General features: G+C 38.6%; 1 protein-coding gene across 1 annotated transcript in view; it reads right to left on the reverse strand.

The window, feature by feature from the left end:
* jph3b (junctophilin 3b) overlaps window positions 1-21,785 on the reverse strand; it is a 52,335-nt gene that overhangs the window by 13,397 nt on the left and 17,153 nt on the right. The window contains exon 2 of the mRNA XM_026946664.3: window positions 15,536-16,340. Within this exon, the coding sequence (XP_026802465.1) occupies window positions 15,536-16,340 (805 nt within the window). The remainder of the gene's footprint in view (window positions 1-15,535; window positions 16,341-21,785) is intronic.

Genomic DNA, 21,785 nt, shown 5'->3' on the forward strand with positions numbered 1-21,785 from the left:
TATGTGTATGTGTGTGTGTATGAAAGATCATCTTCATGTGTGCAGTAGCTGTGAGGTAGTATGTGTGTGTGTATGTGTGTGTGTGTGTGTGTGTGTGTGTGTGTGTGTGTGTGTGTGTGGGCATGCTGTTTGCTAGCGTGTGATTTGTGCTGAGTGGGTTTGAGCTGTGATGGCTGCTCTGCACTGTGTGTGTGGGTGTGTGTGTGAGGGTGAGGTGAGCCGAGGTGGGACAGGCCTCTCTGGTTGTCCTGGCAACGGCAGGAGAAAGTGTGAGGGAGGGATGGAGAGAGAGAGAAAGAGAGAGAGAGAGAGAGAAAGAGGATGCTGGGTCGGGAAAAAAAGGAAGAGGCAGGTAGATAGTAGGAGAAAGAGAAAAGACGTGACACGTCCTACAGGACGTGATAAATCATTTATTCACTTTCAGTCAGTTTCCTGGAGGTCTGTGTGCATGTATGTGTGTGTGTGTGCGTGCTCATGTGTGTGTGCGCTCATGTGTGTGTGTGAGAGAGAGAGAGAAAGAGAGTATATTTATGCCTAGGTAGTGTTCTTACTAGAGCATAACCCATTTAAAAGATTGGTTAAAAAAAGGTTTAAAAAAGAGTCAATTATCCGATTCCAGGATTTGTGAATCATGAGTCGACTCCAATGATTCAGGATTGAATTCACACAGTAAAACTGATTCAGTGTTGAAGATGAGGCTCTCTCACCAAACCACGAATAAAATAATAAAATAATAAAAGCCACACCTCCTTCAGTGTTACTGCCAGACACATAGGCCACACCTCCTCTGTGTCTGTCAGTCTCAGTGAAGGAGGCGTGGCCTCCGTGTCTGTCAGTCTCACTGAAGGAGGCGTGGCCTATGTGTCTGTCAGTAACACTTAAGGAAGCATGATTCTTTCTTTGAATAAAATCAAATTATTTGCACAAAACTACACTTACTGCATCATATCACAGTGAAACATCTGAGCTGTATCATACTGAGTCATTAATGTATTACCCATAATGCACTGTAAGAGTGCAGTCAGTTTTAACAGGAGTGGCAGTGTATTTACAAAAGGCACATTCAGATGATTATGTAATGAAGTAAAGTGTAAAGTGAAGTGAAGTGAAGTGACTTGTGGCCAAGTAGGGTGACCCATACTCAGAATTTGTGCTCTGCATTTAACCCATCCAAATACACACACACAGTAGTGAACACACACACACACACACACACCCGGAGCAGTGGACAGCCTTTTTTTTTTGCTGCGGCGCCCGGGGAGCAATTGGGGGTTCGGTGCCTTGCTCAAAGGTCTCACCTCAGTCGTGGTATTGAGGGTGGAAGAGAGCGCTGGTCATTCACTCCCCCCACCTACAATCCCTGCCAGACCCGAGACTCAAGCCCACAACCTTCAGGTTCACCTTCGGGTTGCAAGGCCAACTCTCTATCCATTAGGCCACGACTGCCCCCAAAGTTAGCTACTATTTAAATATATATATATATACACAACATACAGCTAGCAGTCATGTATATCGTACCTGTGTTCGTTTTGAACCACTGCTTAGCTGATTAGCTAATAGACTCTTCGCAAGATTCTAAATCACATACAGTTCTGCTGTTTCTTTCTGTTTGTTTTTCCGAGTAGCAGCAACTTCACCACTTCGATTTAAACCAGTTAATCATTGCATGACATCAGACTTCTCTCATTCATACACAAACATACACACTTTTTTTTCACCCCTCCCTAACACTCAGTTCCCGCCTCTCGCACCTAAACACGTTATTCTCACACATCCAGTCTCATTCATTAACACGCTGAACGAAAGACAGAGCAGAATGAAGAATGTTTCATCTGAAGCATATAATACAGTACCAATCCCAGACAGACAGAATTCCGATTTGTGCGAGAACCAAAGATGTGCAGATTTTCAGATTTGTTCACACATTTATGTAACATCTCTTATGTGTTTATTCATGTTTTTCAACCAAATGCTACATTTTCAGTACGCGAACAAAGCCAACGTCACAGTTCTCACTACATCATCGTGTCTCATGGTGTCAAAGTGAAATATTGATTAAAGTGGACTTTAATGGAGGAATCATTCTTAGCCTTCAGCTGTTTAACAGAACAGTTTCTACCCCAGAGCCATTCGAGAACTGAGCGCTAAGAAACACTATCACTGAATTTTAGGAACTATTTGCACCACACACACACACACACACACACACGTCTATAGACTCTTACTTCATATTTATTTATCCCCAACTGCAAGAATTTGTCCATAAGTCAAAATAGCAATTCAACAAACGAATGTGCAATACTATAATGTGCGATACCTTAGTTTTATTTTCATTTTAATTTCTATTGTTATATTTAAAACGTATAAATCTTACCAGATCACACTGTTCAACTGTGCAGTATGTTAAGTGCAATATCTCAGCTGCTTTACTATCTTAACTGAACAGATCTGATCGTTTATGTTAATATTTATATCCTTTTAGATTTATTATCCCTTACTCCTTTTATTTTATTTTTATGCACCATTAGGAGGGACACTCAATTTTGTTGTACTCTGTGCAATGACAATAAAGAATCTATCTATCTATCTATCTATCTATCTATCTATCTATCAGAATGATTGATCAGAAACGGTTTTCTATTTGGAGCAAAGCTCATGACAGCAATCACGATGATGGCGGAAAGTTTGTATATGTCTTATATATCTTCCAGATATACATAAGACATGCAGAGAGTGTGTGTGTGTACAGTGCCACTGGTGTTGCCATTGTTTTTGCATGTTGTTTTTGCATGTTGTTTTTGTATGTTTCTCCAGATATAGCTGATTAGAAAAAAATCATGTTTGATGTTTAACTTCTTTGATTACTAACAACTATTGGAAGTCTACTTTATGTCACCCAAAATGTTTTTTTTTTTTTGTAAATTTCTGCCTTAAATCACATCCAGTTCTTCAGACGTGTTGATGTAGGACACAGCCAGACTATCTGTAATCTGTAAATTACAGGATGAATGTATAGATGAATGCTGGAATGTTATTAAGGCGGCCATCTTGAATACAGGATTAGACAGAAATCACAGAGATGGGCGTGTCTTTTCACAATGTACACGTGCTCGTCACGCTAAAACCGCCGTGCGTACTACTCACACCTCATTTTAATACCAACTGATTGTTTTCTTCTTTATTATAAGCGCTTGTTGTAAGGGGCGTGGCCACTCAAGTCGCACCTGATCATTAGTAGTGCTGCCTTCAGGAAGTGAGAAAAAAATGGATGGTGTGAGAAAACCTTTGTTTATATTTATTTTTTCTATCATCAATGACAAGAAGTTTATTTTAACATGCAAAATTAATACTTAAATTATACACATTTGTTTTGGCGGCTTCCGTGACTGTTACTGACACGCCTTCAACTTGGAAAGTCAGGTCTCATAGAAAAATGCAAGTTATCAATTTGTAATTACGACTTTGTGGTGGCGTTCAAGTGCGCTCACCTCATAATTACGATATTTCCGACAGGACTTGAAGGCAGTATGGAGGACGAAATACGTCTGTAGCCTGTACCAGTGTTAGGAACTCAAAAGCATCGCTTCTCTGACATGTCCTTTTAAAACGCCATCTATATTTTATTGTTCTGCATTTTAAACTTGGTTTCGGTGACAGAAAAGAGAAAAGAGAAAAGAGCGAGCGCTTCCTGCAGTGTCTTTATCCTGAGGAAAAAGCGCAGAACCTATTTTCCTACAGGACATAACACAATCTTTACCAACATGTCAGTTCAGATGGATATACAGGTATTTTACCTGAAGCTATTTCTACTGCTCATTTTATAGAAGGTAAAATACGTTAGAATTTACTGACATGACAGATTCGGAGAGGACGAAAATCCCAGGGATACTCCGGGAATAATTTCATTGCTCACTTCATGTGTATAACTAATCCAGTCTGAATAGGGCTTTGGACAACTGAAATCACTTATTTCCTCTGAGCACTTTGCTATAACTCCACCCCTTAGGCCACGCCTCACAAAGTCGAGGGCAAAAGTGTAGCAGAAACCTGGAAGTGATGCGAATGATAATATAGTTCCGTACTGACCTTCACTTGCAGATACGTACTCTTCTAGCTACCTTATAAAATTGTTTAATAATTTGATTACGTAGCTTAATGATGACATTTGAAGCTTTTTTTCTAAATCATTATATGCAGTATATTCAGTATTCCCTCTTGCAGGTTACTGTATTGCAGTACACTGTGATACAGCTGTACAGTCACAGCTCTGAATGCAGGTAGAAGCCAGCGAACACAGAAAAGCAGACGCACTCTTCGTAAATAAACACCGGTGCTGTAGCTCTAATCCGACACCACTAACCTGCGCTGATATAGCTCTGAGTCACGCTAATTTCCAGTGTTAGCTCATCAGCAGGTGTTTGGGTTTCTTTATCGCGTCTAACAGCGATGACCCAGACGCTAATCGGCTTAGCCGCTAGCCCATATCCTGCACGTCTCTGCTGGACAGATCTCTACTAATCTGTAACACACACAGGTTGTGACTACTGTGTCTTGTTTGAAACCTAGTGTTTGCATTAGATATATGCTAATATAATGATAATCACCTGAGCGTTTTCATTATGGTTTATGAAACATCAAAGGAATGAAAATACTATGAAAATACTATTAATACTATTTGTATGAAAATACTATTAAAGGACAGTAAATCAGCAAATAAAATGTGTTATGTCCAGTAAATTCCACAATCTGAACCCAGTGACAAAGAAAGATTCAAGGAACACCAATAATTATATCGTTCAGGTACGTAGATGAGGCATAACGATGGAGGCATGGAATCTAACCACGCTTTCACAACTTGCTTGTAGCTTGTGTCTAGTGGGTGTGGCCTGTCCAAGCTTCTAAAGCTAACTAGTTAAAGACAAATTACATAACGCATTAATCAGTGTGAGAATCGGTTGTTTGATTTACATGCTATGTGCTCAGCTTCAAACTGGTTTAACTGAGACAATTAGCAAGACAAGCTAACAGTTTAGCAAGACAAGCTAACTGTATTAGCTACGTCCACTCACCACAGGCTCCAAACGATCTCTGCTATTTCCTTCCAAGCTTTATTTTTCTTCCTAATGTCTCTGTACACTCCAGGGCAAAAAAAATAGGCCAAGCCCAAAATGGCAATATATGAAGCTTCTAATGGTCTGAATAACAAATCTTTGGTCAGGAAATGAGCAAGAATGAAACAGATAGATAAAGGAGATTAGCATGCAAGAGCTTTTCGCTTTGATTTCTGTAAATGTTTAAGCCTCGTGGTCCTTGATGGGATGCATCAGGTGCGGCAGATAACCAAATAATCACTAATCTTTTAAGAAAAAAAAATCCCAGAAGATATTTATGGAAAATTTTGTACACCCAGACATCAAACATTTTAATCATTATCATGATTTTACCTTTGCGTACAAGAAGACTATATGAAGTGAATTTCCCTGTTTCTAGCTTTTCCCCAAACAGCAAAAGGAAACGAGTGAATGGAGGCACAGGAGCTCTCAGGACTGCATCTGGTTCATTCCTGCTCATGTTCTGACCAATCATTTGTTGTTAAGACCATTAAAAGCTTCATATTTGACATTTTGAGCTTGGCTCTTTTTTTTGCCCAGGAGTGTATACATTTAATGAGTGTAGGAAGTAAAGTTGTGAGAGGAAACTGAAGAAATGTTGCACCATGTTGCACCACACGTGCCATAGGATTGGTCTAAGGAATCATTCCAGCCAGGCGTTTGGATTTGTCACTTTAGTGTCATACCTAAATTGCGTAGAATTGGGAAAATCTCAATTTAAATGTCACTTCTTTTGCTGTTGTTTGCAGCTGTCTCTCCATTTTGTGGACATCTGTAGAAAATGTAAAAACTCACCTGTCACTTGCTAATGTGAATGTTATTATAAATAAAAAGACTGCTTTTAGCCTAGCCTTGAGGCTCTTTTTTGGTGGATGTTAAAATTCTCCATAAAATATGTTGCAAAGGTTATTTGTTTCTTAAACATTCTTTAAAAAAAATCATCTCCTAGAGAACTGAATATCAGCATGCCTACTTCACAGCATTAAATGTGCACTTTTATTTATTTTTAGTTAAACTGTACGGTTATATGAAACGCTATACACTCTGGGGCCGCTTCTTATGTTCTTGACAACAAATTATCCAATTATCAAGCTGTAAAGAGCTAAAAGTGGTGCGTAATGCCATGCAATCAGGTTACAGACCTGTGTTCAGGTTTAAAGAGATTAATTTGTACAGGAGCTAAATGTATACTTCTTAGGAAGAGTACGTAAACAACAGGAAGAATCTGGGTTACATGTCACTGAACTTCAGCAAGGAAGTCGTGATAAAATGTAAACATTAAAATGAAAATAGAGTCAAAATAGTAATAGAGCTGCTTGAAATTGGTCATTTTCAAATGTGGAAGTGGAGTACGCCTGCATTTTCCCGTTTCTGAAGAACTCAGCTAATTTTTGGGATCAGAGAAACACTGCAGTGTAAAGTGGAGATGTATGTCACAAACACTATAACACTCTGACCATCTGTAATAATCCTGATCGAGTCACACAAGACAAACGATCTCTGTATAAATCACAGAGATGTCTTCATGATGTACACATGCAGGTCACATTAATAATTCCATGCATACTACACACACCTCAATTTAATACACACTGATTAAATACATGTGATCGTTGCTATGATGACATTTATATTTAACATTTATGGAAGGAGTCTCCAGTGTCAGTGCTTTGTAACAGTCAGAGGTAAAGCTGTAACTGTAAGTCTTCCAACATCTTCAGGACAGAGGAGTTTATGATTCTTTGCGGTTTCTCACTCACATAACAAGCTGCGTTTTTTTGTCTTATTAACTTTAAGAGCGAGAAAAAAGAGAGGCTGCTGAGGGAACGATGGTTTATAGCTGCTGTAATGTAAGCGAGAACTACATATCACTTCAGGTTGTGCTGTTATTGGAAATTAATCAGCTTCATCACACCACACTGTCACTCATATAGTAATTTACTATAACACACCTCCATGCCTTTGACCAATCAGAATGGCGCATACCACAGCTGCTACGTAAGTGTTAATTCGCCCATTCCTTGTCTTGTAGCTAGCTAATAAATACACTACAGTAGCGTAAAGCTTTGATGTTTTCTTATCTTTTTCTTTAAGATGCAACAATTTTTTTGTGATTCAGTATAATACTATCCCAAATGATATTCCTTCTTTTGTTGTTGTTTTTTTTTTTTTGACAGCTAGCTCTTATAGCTACGTCATTTCTATCATGCTAGCACATACGATCAGCTAGGATAATTACTGTTCAATTAATAAGCACTCAGGCAGAGAAAACGGAGAGATTTGTGTCAGGGAATGTAATTTTAATTAAGAACTGTAATAAAAAAATGCAGCATGTTCATATATACAGTACGTGTAGCATCCATGCGAAAGCCCAAGGTTTCTTTATGAAGAATATGAAGAATCCTGTCACCTTCCCTGTTTCACGTTTATGCCTTTTGTGAGACTGTTTTTTAAATGTTTTTTTTCTCAGCCTTCTGCTATCCTAAGAACTTTAGCAGAGTGTTATAGTTCACTCGGCTCCTCAGAGCACTTTGTTTCGAGTCTGCTGAAAATGTCACGTTCTCCCTGGTGTCCTTCCTGTAATATTGGTGCTGTGTTGTAAACAGGTCTGACCGAAAGCTGAATGGTGGGTCACCGCGCGTATTCGGCATTTACACCATGAACAGCACGTGCAGGGCTGTTACTGAAAATTACCTGATGCTATTTCGTCCAGACGGAGGCTGAATTGGTCGAATTTGTTTGGCAGGACTTTGCCTGCTTCAGAGACAGATCCTGTCCCATTCACATACATAATGCTGCTTTCTATTAGCCATATAGTCTCATAAAATTCAATATTTTAACAGAATATTAATGATTTATGGACGAGATCTTATAAGGGTCCAGCACGGCTTCAAGCTTGAAAATCCGTAACGATTCACGTTTTATGAAAAGATACTACGTTTTGAAAAAAACTGATCACATTGCCCTTGGTTATTTGCACAGATTTTCCATTATAACACAAAAGGAGAACTTTATACACAAAGCTTTATCACTATCTACCAGTCTTGTACTACAGATGCCAAAAAATTAAAACAGGTTCTAGATTTAAATCTGTCCCATCAGTACAAACGACAAAGCGGCCAAGCCGACTACAGACTGAACACATGGCTGTATTGATGATTTCACAAAACAATTAATCTAAAATTTACATTTGTATGAGACCTGAAATGTCTTTGTTAGCAGGTGACAAGTCGCTGGTGTCACTCGTAGTCTGACTCTTGTGAGGCACCAGTGATCTCTGCTACTTCATAATGTCTCTACATACATTTTATGAAAGGTTGTATATGACAGGATAAGACAAAACTACTGTCATAAGTTTTTCTTCCATTTTTGTGTGTCAAACAGTGAACGAGAACTAATTGCAGGTAACCTCGGCCCACACTTGCAACAAGATCGGTCCGAGGAATCATTCGAGCCGTTTGTTTGGCTTTACAACATCATTTAATTTGCATGGAATTGAGGAAAATATCAAACTAAACATCATTCCTGGGTCTCCAGCTCGAGGTTCTGTCTGTGTGGAGATTCACGTTATCACGTATGTTGTCATGTGTGGGTTTCCTCTGCGTTCTCTGGTTTCCTCCAACCTCCCAAAAACATGCTAAAAGGAGAAATGGCTACATTAAATTTCACCTAGGTGTGATTGAGTGTGTGACCTGTTTCCCATCCAGTGTGTATTGCTCACATTTGTGTTCCCAGGATGGGCTCCGGATAAAGGATGAAGCACTTACTGAAGATGAATGAATGAAGGAATGATCCAAGTCATTGAAATAACCTTTTTTCTACCCTCATTTTTATCTTCCATTCTTCTACTATAGATGCCTCAAAAAATTATTTCAGTATCTAGATATAAATCCCATAATACACGTATTTCCTGGCTGAGTAATTTTATATTTCGTGACACATCCAATAAAGAAAGAACAAAGAGAAGCATCCATCCATCTTTTGTGTAACGTGAGGTATTAGAAGCTTCATTCTGAGCTGTTACAAAGACATATGTATTTGTCTTGTCCAATCCCAGATCAATTCCCATTCCTCATTAGTAATATCAACTCCACACTTCTACTCCCAGTCCTCCTTCTTCCCTCAGGGCTCCTGTATCCACTACAGACATGGAGCTTAGAACTTCACCCTCTCAAAACGTTACTAAACCGTATCTCTCAGAGCTAATTGCTTGTCACTGTGGTGGTACCCTCAAGGGGACGTCTTCTGTAACTCCAGTTACAGTATCTAGAGGACGTAGTGCAACTTGTAAAACTCCTTTAAAGTACATAATTAAACCTTAAGGACCACTGAGAGACCTTTGAGGTTTCTCTTTAGGGAACAGAGCTCTACTATACATGTGGTCTCTGGACAAATTGATGATGATAACATAGATGATGAACCCTCAGATGTATCCTATAGCTGAACAAACTTCATGCCTCAGGTTAGTTCCTGTTCTCACTCACCTTATAGCAGCTATAAACAGTCGTTCCCTCACCAGCCTCTCTTTTTTTCTCTCTTTTCAAGTTAATAAGACAAAAAACAAAATGCAGCTCATGTTGCTGAGAAAGCGTGAGGTGTAAACTCATCTGTCCTGAAGATGTCGGAAAGTTACAGCTTTACCTCTGACTGGGACAAAGTGCTGACACTGGAGACTCCTTCCATAACTGTTACATAAACACCTCCTTACTATAAGAAAACTTCATATAAATTATTTTTTAATCTGTTTATGTGGTGCCTGTGAATGTATCGTTACTATAGAAACGCTAACGTATTATCAAGCGCATTAATATAAACCTGTGATTTGCAGCTGCACTACCGTCTGTTATAGAAAACTAATCAACACCTTCTGACCAATCAGAATCCAGAATTCAACAGTGCAGTGGTATAATACTGAAATTGTGCACATCGCTATTCAGATCTCGGACGTAACCAGAGACTTAAGCATTATTGACGTTACGTGAGAGTTACACAGGCGGGGGCGGAGTTCATCGAAAACAGAGGCGTGTCTCAATTATGCACGATTCTGTTTGTCTGATAGTTTGATGTAACCACAATATGTTACTGTGAAATTTATGTTTTGCTGTAAACACTATGGAATGTAATTCGAGGAGAATATTAAATACATAAAATATTACATCATACTTATCAAGACTTCAATAAATCTTGGTCTTAGCTAGTTAAAGTTGTTTTTCTCACACAGAGGAGACATTGCTTATGTCGAGAAGTGAATTTTCTATGTATAAAATTACAAAAGTACTTAAAGTGTAGCAGATGTGTGCTCAGTTAGATTATCCTTCAAACAAAGTGGGGATGTTTTCTTTACAGGAGAGCGCATTGAATTAACAACAACACTGGCGTTATATTATTAATTCGACAAATCAAACTCGCAAATTAAAAATCTCCTACATCTTGTACACATATTATGATTTCACGACCTCGATTTAGTGTCTTGTGGCTTCATTAATTCGTGCACACAAGTAACTGTCCGTGCATGATATATAAAAATAAAATGCAAAATAATAGTCTGTGCTGGATCAAGTGCTATTCTATGCGCTGCTGAATAATAAGTGTGGAAGCCATTTTGTTAAATTAAACCAGTGGTAATTACAGCAAGGACTATACATGAAGTAATATACTGACAACATACTAGACCCCTATTCGATTGATTTCAGTGTTCTCCATCTTCTCATTCATATATCATCGTATTAGTCTTTTTATTTCTCATTTTAAATTGTCTCTCGCCTTTTATGCATTGTATTACATTTGAGAGCAAAGGAGGAAAATGTGATCTGTTTTTTCAGTATGCATTTTGTATCCCTGAGTTTTGTCAGGTTTAAAGGTGAGTGTTTGTGTTTAAACCTGTCACAGATACCTCTACTGAAGAAAAATCTAGCAACCTCAGAGGCCTGAACTACACACAGGTGATTTTAATATTCCATATGGAGAACTCAGAAAAGCGACTTACGCATGTGCGTAACCCGACTCTGAATACCAGGAACTTTCCAGGCATTAATTTTCATGCAACTTTTGAACTTTAAACCTTGGATGTGTTTCTCCTGGTGGTACATTTTCAATGTACAGTATTGGCATGCTTTTTTTTGTTGCCATGCTGTAAAAATCAAGAACCAGACTTTAGGATTATTTTGTGTTTTTTGTGTGCTCTTCTAAAGGTCTTTGCGTTTTTAGATTCACACAGAAACAACAGGATTGGGAAGGCATTCTGCACCAAAACGTAGCCCAGTTGACTCTATCTGATATTGCATCAATTCCACCATCTGATGTTCCATTTTACAGCCCTTTTTTGTTTTTTCTATTGCGTCATATGAAGAAACAAAGCTATCAAGAGTCTGTATTGTTATTGCATAATGCTAACAGACATGAATAGCTAAAAATGAAGCAACATTAGCATTTAGCATCAATGTCTTTATCATATATACCTCCATCTGAAAACAGTCTCTTCAAGAAATACATATCTGAACATACAGATTTTTATTAAGGTTATACTTTATGCACAAATGCTTCGTTCACTGAAAACCGTCAGGATTAGCATGATTTTCCAATGTAATGTACTGAATCACAGACAGTACAATTGTCAGTACTTTTCACATAATGCTAATAAACCAGCTCCTGCTAGCTGTAACTGAGCTTTAGCAGCATTAGCACTTAGCATCAATTGTATTAGCATTAGCATACAATGCAGAAATGAAAGAAGCAACAGCTTTTTTTCACCCTTAGCCTAGCATTTAACCTTGACAGCCATAAATGACAATAACATAATAATGTAAATCAGATTTGGAATAAAAATAACAGCTATTTTTGAATATTAAATTAAATATTAATTAAAGTATCGTTTTAAATCACCTACGGCATGCCGAGCATTTGGGCACGGGATTAATCCTGCGATTAATCCACGGAAACTAGCATCCGTTATTCAGGATCTTAGCACATAATGATATAACACAAATATTACAAAAACTCAACATAATAAATTAATAATTGCACAATGAATTACTTAACTAATAATATAATAAAAAAAATTTGCATTGTATTACTTTATAGGTAGTTTATTTAATTTGTAATACTTTACTACATTATGTGGAAAAATGTTATAGGTTAAATATTTCATTTTATTCCCCCCATTCACTCACTCACACACACACACTCTCACACACACACGCAGAGAGAGAGAGGGAGAGAGAGAGAGAGGGAGAGGCAGTAAAATGTAAAATGAGTTTCAGGGTCACTTGAGGTGACATGCGATGTATTTAATGTGTCACTCTTCAGGATATGTGTACAGCACATTTATTTATTTAGGTGTGAGTCATGTTTGATTATAGCCTACCGAGTCACCCGACCATGACCAGAAGAAAATACTCTGTTCATAAAACTTTACCGAGGAGAAGACTGTTAACCATTTTTAAACAAATCTTCACATAACGAGTGGAGATACCTGAGGCCTTCGCTTCTACCAATCCTGTTTATAAAGGGAATTTTAAAATATGTAATAAAATATCTGTGTTATTATAAAATGCTCATGGGTGAATGGGACAGAACATGGCTAAGCAGTGAACAGATCAGCAGGGTTAGCGTGTAATCGCTCGCTCTAAAACGAGGTCAATGGGATTTGAAGGGTGAGTGATGATCTAGATATAGCGCATGCATACCTCTGCACGTTTACACACACACACACACACACACACGGCTGACATTAAATGCCATTTACACCACAGCATTGTTAAATTCTCAATTCTGATTGGTCAGAAGGTGTAAATTAATTAATTAAATCGTAATTTAATCCTAGAACCAGAATCGCAAATCATATGTTTATATTAATGCACGTTATCGTTTCTATAGTAACAGCACATTCACAGGGACGTGTACAACGAACGCTCCACATAAACGGATTAACAAAATAGTCTGTATAGTGGATATAGATATGGAAGGAGTCTCCAGTGTCAGCGCTTTGTGACAGGCAGAGGTAGAGCTGTAACTTTTACAGCTTAAGTTTTCCGACATCTTTGTATTTTTGGTCTTATTAGCTTAAAAAATAAAGGCTGGTGAGGGAACGACTGTTTATAGCTGCTAAGTAAGAACAGGATGTTCCATAACATTAAATAGCTATAAACAGATAAAAAGTTATTTAATAAATTAAAAATTGTAATCATTGGAAAATTGCTGTGGTATACGAGGAATAAAACACTTGAGTGGGGACGTTTCACAGTGTAACACTAACTTATCATTCATTATTTTATAATAACGGCACAACATGGAGTGTTTTGTACCTGGGAAATGTTAGCACGTAGCTAGTCGGCTAGTTAACAGTTTGGAAGCTAGTTTGAATTTCAGTGTGATTTCGTTTGTGATCATTGTTTTCTCAGCATTTTATTTACAAGCACTCAAACATGTATAAATATAATGTTACCATAACAACCACAGTTTTACAGTAGCTAAGTTAGCCAGCTACCTAAAGCTTTCAAATATGATTGGTTCAAACTGTCGAGGATATTTAGTGACATCACAAACTGTGCTCCGCCCCCAGAACTACTTAGAACGTCTGTCTTAGAGAGAAAAATTTGACCCAGTCTTTATACTCAGAATGAGTCTGTAAGAGAAGATAAGCATTTTAAAAAATGAGTGTAGATGAATATTCACGATAAAATTGTTACATTTATGTACTGATGTATCGTCACACCCTTAATTCATACGTATTTATATTACAGTAACGCAAATATCTAGTGAAATGTTGTCAAAGAGAGAGAGAAAGAGAGAGATTCAGATTTCTGTTGTGTCCTCATCGCTTCCGGATTTTTCTTCTGCAGATCGCCAAACCCTGTTGGCGTAATGCGGAATCTCTCTCAGTATCCAGTGTGAACCCTCCTCCCTCCTGACAACTAGCAACTTATTAGCTGTGACCCAAAAAAGACAATATTGGTGTGATTAGTCATGCTAAAACGATCCTTCAGACACGAAGCGAAACGAAGACGATCCATTCGAAATAAAGCCTTACTGTTACATTACACAAATCAAATTCAGTTCAAACACACTCACTCACACACAAACACACACAACTAAGCAATCTGCAGCCTTTTCACGTGTTATTGATCGAGCCCCTGCTGTCACACATCGACACACACATCTGCCAGTGTGCTGATACACCAGCGATCCATACCAGCCTCATTCAGCTCCATTTATCCAAATCACACTCAGCTTCTGTGCATAACTTAAAGAAAAATAATCCAGGCCTTTAATCTTGAGTTTACGCACTTAAGAGAAGTTAGGTGTTGTAAATATGCACTGCCCTAGTTGTTTGAAGCGGTACTATGCTTTAATAACGTGTCATGGTTTTATACCACAGTGCTGTTGAGTTCTCGAATCTGATTGGTCAGAAGATGTTGATTAATTCTCTGTAACAGCAGCTCTGACAGTAGTGCAGCTTCAAGTCACAGGTTTATATTAATGCGCTCCTTCTAATACGTTATCGTTTCTATAGTAGCAGCTCATTCACAGGGACTTGTACGGCGGACGCTCCATGTAAACGGATAAAAAAATATCACTGATGTGGTGAAGTTTTCTGCGAATAGATATTTACTTAACATTTATGGAAGGAGTCTCCAGTACAAGGACATATTTGTTGCATAACTTATAAAAAAGTTCCACAAAAGTGAAATCAGATCCTCAAATAAACAGTAAGTGATTCACAAGTATCAAATTTTTGTAATTCACAAATATTTCTTTAAAAAGCACAACCTCGTTGTATTCGTTGTATAGTTTATTTGTGGAATTGGCTGCATTTGTTGCATCACATGGCATTTATTCTTGGATTTCTGAAACATTTCTCGCTCGACTCATGAAGTTCAATCCACAAAAATGTGCGTTTTCACTGGGTGTGCTCTAGCCAATCAGATTGCAATATGACTCTTCACTAGCGCTCACATTATTCCAGCCAATCACACCAGATATATGCTCAACCAATCAACAAGTGCCAAGTAAGTGAGGCAGAACTCAGTCCAAGCATAAAACAGAGCACAGTGGAGGATTAAAGAAGCTGTATGTCACTTTTAAAAAGTGTTTCTAGATCTATATTTAATCATTTATTATTTTAAAGTCTCACTAGATTCTGTGTTTCAGGCTGCTGTTTACTTTTTTCTGGGCCAGAAATAAGCTCCACCCCTTGCTAGAGAATAACTGTGAAAAAAATGTATAAGGCACACGTTCAACAGAGGAGGTGGGGTCAGGTGGTGGAGAATGATTGCAGTTGTGACTCACCAGCAGAGGGCAGTCCTGGGATTTACGCTCAACCCTGTGACCATCCTAACTTTCAAGCTAACGCTGTTAATAACTCCTCCACCTGTCCGCTCTCAGCAAGCGATGAGTATGATGTAACGACCACTTTTCACACTCACCTGGACAAAGCGATCTCTGCTTTCTGCTTTGCGATATCAGCCGCCTTCTCTGCGCCTTCGATGGCGCGGTCCACCTTCTCTCGGATCTTGCTAGCACGTAGCGGGATTAGATTCTTGCGTTTGCCACTGACCAGCGCATTCTGCTTGTACTTCCCCTCCTCCTTGGTGCCATCGGGAAAGGTTGTGCAGCCGTAGCCATGGCGCTTGTTGCTCAACCACTCCCCTTGGTAACAGAGACCGTCCGAGCGTCGGCTCACACCATAGCCGGCGCGCTTATCGTTCCTCCACTCACCCGCGTAGCTCTCGGTGGCCGTAGCGTCCACGCCGTCATCGTCGTTGGCGTCATCATTGGCGTTGGTGCTGGTGGGCAGGAGCTCTCCCTCTGCCTCACCCAGGCTGATGGTGGAGTTGACGTCTGAGGCGGCAGAGCTCACCGTACTCATGGCCGCCTCACTCCGGAACGAGCTCTGCTTGCTGCGCTGGCTGGCCAGCGAGCTCTTTGACTCGGACTTGCGCAGACGCAGCCCACTGAGCAGAGAGCGTCGGAAGAAGAGGCCTTTCTTTTTTGCCTTCAGGAGCTCCGCCTCGCTGTGAGCTGTCAGGACAAAGCCTCCGCGTGACGCCGCCGGGCTGATGCCGCCGCCCGTGCCTGGCGTACCCGCCGTGCCATTACTGTGCTCCGAGCGCAGAGAGTTTATGGAGGTGCGCAGTGGAGAGCGAATCACGGCCGCCATGCCGTATGGGACGCTCTGCCGAATGCCGTAGCCATGCCGCATGCCGCCCACCCACTGGCCCTGATACGTACCTGCAGGAGGGAAAACACAAAAATGGAATGAAGTCAGAAAGGGATGTTTTGCTGGACGCAACCACCGAGGTGTTTTCTACAAACGCAGACATAGATAGAAAAAGTTCCCCCTTAAATTCAGGCCCAAATCTTTATAGTACGTATGCATACATGTTTTTGTACTCGTCATGGAACTTTATTCAGCTCTGTTCATGCTGGTTGTCGTGTGATGCTACTTAAACTCAGGCTGAGGTGTATGTTTAAGATGTTATAGCATTTAAACGGTCTGTATAATAGAGTGTGTCTCAGTGCTCAGTGCTCGCGGAAGTGAAGTGCTCACATTTCTCTGCTTTAACACTCATGAATACCTCTTAAAGATTAAACGTTAAATGTTGTTTAAATGCCATAAAGATGTTTTTTTCCCGTGACTTGTATCGTAGGAAGCTGCTGTAGTTCCTTGTTGATATTTTCACAGGGCACGGATTGCAGTCTGATTGTCAACATTAATCATGAAATACGTTCAGATCGCTGTTCTTTCATGTCGTCTGGTCATAAGTGGAACAAGATACACTAGGCGTATGATGCATAGTACCCTGTAGTGTTGGACGTTGGTATAGGAGCATTTTTTACGACTGAATGTGTTCGTTACCGGAATAATACCTGACACCTGTATTGGTACAATTCTGTAAACTTGTAGGAAGAATCTTGTAACCATTTAAGGACAAAGTGGAACTATATTACAGTCAGCATCAGTCCTACAGAGCCTAGTAGCAAACCAAGATGGCCGCCTCGTAATGTTACAGTACTCGCATCTGTAGTTTATAGATGACAGTAACTTATTACTGAAGAACTGGGTGTGGTTTAATGCAGATATTTACAGAAAGATTGCTGAGTGAGATAAGACTTAGCAACATTAGCATTGTAGCACCAGAAGCAAACTTCACCAAACACCATTATTAACACCATGAAGAACTTTGTTAAGATGGGAAAGTGATGCGCGTTTGATTTTTCTCCAAGCTTATATTTGGGAAATCACTAAACCGTGTGGGTTTCCCCTGGACTCGGACAGCGAGTCGGCGAGTTAGAAGGCGTAGATGATCGGTGATTTTGATGATTCATCCTCGTAGGCTGGTGCTCTGAACACAAATTAAGCCGAAGCCCAGGACTTTTTAAACAGAGCTTGTTGTTGGTTATATTAAAGCTTTCTTGGGAGACTGCACTAATTACACACTCAGCGTTACTGTGTGTTTAATGAAGTCCTGGAAGCAGCATAATGTGCATTCAGTAAAGCGTCCTACGAAACCTGAATCATTAGAATCACCCATCATCTGCTCACAGTGCCAGTGTTAGGGAAGCCACACATTCCTACACACACACACACACACACACACACACACACACACACACACACACAAGTCTTATTTAGGAGCACTTTAAGATTCAGGAAGTTAGCATTACAAAACTAATTATTGACATCATGGCTACAGGAAAACAACAAACTCTTAAAAGTGAGATAAAAAGTAATTTTATTTTTACACACTGGCTGAGTTCTGATTTTGTTTCATTTCATTTGTTCATTTGTTTATTCACCCTAAATTCATCAAATGTTAAAAATAATCTCCTCACGTCTGACTCATATTTATAATCATGTTTATACGAAGTTTTAATTGATGTAATTCACAGAAAAATAACATCCACAAAATGTATTTGTTGAGCAAAATATTAATTGGATGTCACTCTAACCCTCAAAACAGCTGCTAATGTAAGTGAGAAGAGAAACACGTCAGGGTATGCTGTTATTGGAAAATAATCAACTTCAGAGTGGTAACAGTTGATTATTTTCCCATCGTCCATCACCCCACAGCAATGAGCTAACGTTTACAATTTTTTATTAATTAAAGAATGAAATGTCATACTTTTTATCTGTTTATAGTTTCAGCATTTTGGAATATCAAAGAAACAAGTTAGTTCCTGTTCTCACTCACGTTACAGCAGCTATAAACAGTCGTTTCTCTTTTTCTCTCTCTTCAAGTTAATAAGACAAAAAAAACATTATGGATCTTGCTGTTTCTTGTTACCAAGAAACCGCAAAAACAGTGTAAACTCCTCTGTCCAGAAGATGTCAGTCAACAAAGTTACAAAGCGCTGACACTGGAGACTCCTTCCTTAAATGTTAAACAAAAATGTCTCCTTACAAAGAAAAGAAAGTACAAGTCCCTGTTAATGATCTGTTGCTATAGAAACCATAACGTTTTAGAACAAGCGCATTAATATAAACCTGCGCTACTGTCAGAGCTGCTGTTAAAGAAAAGTAATCAACACCTTCATTCAACAGCACTGATTTGTGCAACGTCTCTTTATAACATTTTTTTTTTTACAGGATTTCTCACTTAGCCACAATCCTACTGGAGTCTAAATGAATAGTTTCTCTCTTTTTTTTTTTTTTAAAGACATGCAGCTTACTCTTTAACAAAGCTCACGAAGCTCACATTAAAAGGCAACACTGAAAAGCTCAGGGTGATATTTTAAACCTCCCAGGTTTCATTTGCGTTCAGAAAACCGTTGGACGAAGCGTGACTCACCAAAAAGCCACTCTCATGCACAGATGGCCAAGTGCAAGAGCTGCGTGTGTGTTTTTCATAGTACCTTTCATTTCATGGAGCTGGTGTAAAACAAGACTGTAATAAGAGTTGTTTTTTTAGAGAGCTGTGAATCAGGGCTTTGTTTCAGTGCCTCTGATTAGTGCTGTTACAATATTTATTCAGGTCATTAGACACTGAAGTCTAATTAATTCAAGCTAAGAACAAAAAAAGGGATTTCAATACCAGGAAAATAATTCATCTGTGAACAAAGTATTCTATTTGTGTCCTATTGTTGTATTCATTGTTCCTTGTTTAAACATTAACTCAACAATGCTGAATTCTGGATTGTGATTGGTCAGAAGGTGTTGGTTAATTCTCTAGAACAGCAGCTCTGACAAAAGCGCAGGTTTATATTAACGCGCTCGTTCTAATACGTTATTGTTTCTATAGCAACAGCTCATTCACAGGGACTTGGACAGCAACACTAGTAATAAAAAGGTTAATAAAGTGTAGATATGGTGAAGTTTTCTATAAGGAGATGTTTATTAATTTAACATTTATGGAAGGAGTCTCCAGTGTCAGCGCTTTGTAACAGTCAGAGGAAAAGCTGTAGCTTTAGGTTTTCAGTAGGTTTTAGTTCTCTTATGTGTAACTATAAACGGATAAATAGTGCAATATGTTGCTCTTTAATAAAGAAAAATTGTAATCATTGTCAAATTGCTGCGGTATAAGAGGAATAAAACACTCCATATCATGCTGTTATAGTAAAATAATCAACTTCAGGGTGGTGGCAGTAACTCTGCTTCATCACACCGCTGATTATTTTACTAAAACAGCATGACACCGAGTGGTTTATTCCTGACTTATATAATATAGACTTTAATATACATATTATTTTTGGTTACTTTTTGTTTGATTTTATTATAGTTCTGTCATCAAAGGCTGAACCAGAGTGGTGCTGTCCATGGTGCTGAAAAGTGAGACAATCTCTCTCTCTCTCTCTCTCTCTCTCTCTCTCTCAGATCATTTAGATCTGTACCATCATTTTTGCGTATCTGTGTGTGTGTGTGTGTGTGTGTGTGATGTAATTATGATCCCAGCACGCCAATGATTCATTCAGCCTTCTAGAACATGCTGCTATTACCGGAGTCGCCTCACACATAAACACCACACCACTCTCTCTCTCTCTCTCTCTCTCTCTCTCTCTTTTTTTCTCTATCCCTTCATCTCTTCATTCTTTCTCTTTCCCACTATCCATCTCCTTTCTAATCCCTCTTGTTCTTCTGCCTCCTGCTGGCTTTTCCCAATTTCTATTCTCATTGCTTTGCTTTTGTTTTGTCTCTCTCTTCTTTCTTACTTTTTTAACTAACTAGCTACCTTCATTGCTAGCATGCTAAATGACTGGTTTGTTAACTAGCTATAGTGTTAAATATCTAGCGTGCTAACAGTCTGGGCTGCTAGTGAAATAATGGTGAACTAATTCAAACATAGAAAACAATAAAATGACGTCTGATAGCGATAAATTTCAGCTCAGCCACCGTGTCAGTGGGGAATCTCCTGGACGAAGCTGTGTCAGCTTATGAGGCGGAGAAATCCACAGCGCTAAACGCGGCATTGTTTTCCTGCTACAACACACCCGATTACACACATCTGCTCACCATCCAGCTGTTTACAACGTGGATCAGGTGACATATAGCAGGTAAAACATCTGTACAAAGACATGGCCCTTTAGACATTTAAACATTCAAGCAAATATAAGTATAATAGTATAATATATTAAAGTATTGCTTTATATTTGAAGGTGCAGTTTTGTTTTATTGTGACACAAAAGTTAATTAAACCACATAAAAGTAATTTCATCTTTTCATAAGTATTCATGATGCTACCACCACCGTGCTTCACAGTATATGTCCTCTGCATACGATGCGAATATCTCCTTCCTCTCCCTTCACCAGCACCTCAGAAATTTAGGGGCGTGTCCATCTATAACGCAGGATGTTAATGAACCTGTCAATCATTACATAATCAAATACCTTTTTTTCTTATTCAAGTAGGCTAATTTTGTAAGTTCTAAAACACCTTAATAAAATCCTAACGTTCTCATACGCTTGTGCGATATTGATTTTTCCCTGCTCATGATTTTTAATAAATTGTATTAAACAATACACTTGCCCAGAACCAGCAGCCTAAAAACACGAAAATAAGCTTTTCCACCATTTCAGGTTTAATGAGAGTACAGTAGGGTGTAACGATATTATCAGCTGCGCAGTCAGGAACTGCTTGGTGGCGGCGGCAATCGCAAAAACTCAGCTGGACGGTGGAGTCTCAGATGATTCTGCAGCAACTCACAGTAAACATTAAACTGTTTTATTGAGGAGAAAATTGGTGAATACTTATGCAATCACAAGAAGTAGCTTTTTTTTTTTTTAATTTTTGTAAATAATTTTGCAAATTATGTTGATGTTTGAGATTTCTTACTAGTTATTGTGTGTAGGTTCAGGGCAAAAAAATAACATCCATTTCAGTTCAAAGTTGTAACCATGAGTGTAAAGCTCCACAAAAATAAATGTATTTTTACATTTAATTTAATTTAATTTTTACATTTTAATTTTTTATTTAATTTACATTTAAAAAATAAATTTTTTGTTCATAAAAATAAACAGAAAAATCTGCACAGAAAAATCTGTAGAAATGTAAACTTTTTTATTTACAAAAATAAATATTAAAAAATGAACACTGAAAAAGCTGGACAGAAAAAAGTGTAAAAAATGTTTTAAGATTTTACAATTTAAATATTTAGTATAAAACATTAACACTGAATCAGCTGCTTCCGGTCAGTTTGTAATTATTTAGAAATAACTTATATAATTTATGACTTTATTGA

This window comes from Pangasianodon hypophthalmus, chromosome 7 (genome assembly GCF_027358585.1).
Source record: "Pangasianodon hypophthalmus isolate fPanHyp1 chromosome 7, fPanHyp1.pri, whole genome shotgun sequence".
In the NCBI taxonomy this organism is placed as follows: Eukaryota; Metazoa; Chordata; class Actinopteri; order Siluriformes; family Pangasiidae; genus Pangasianodon; species Pangasianodon hypophthalmus.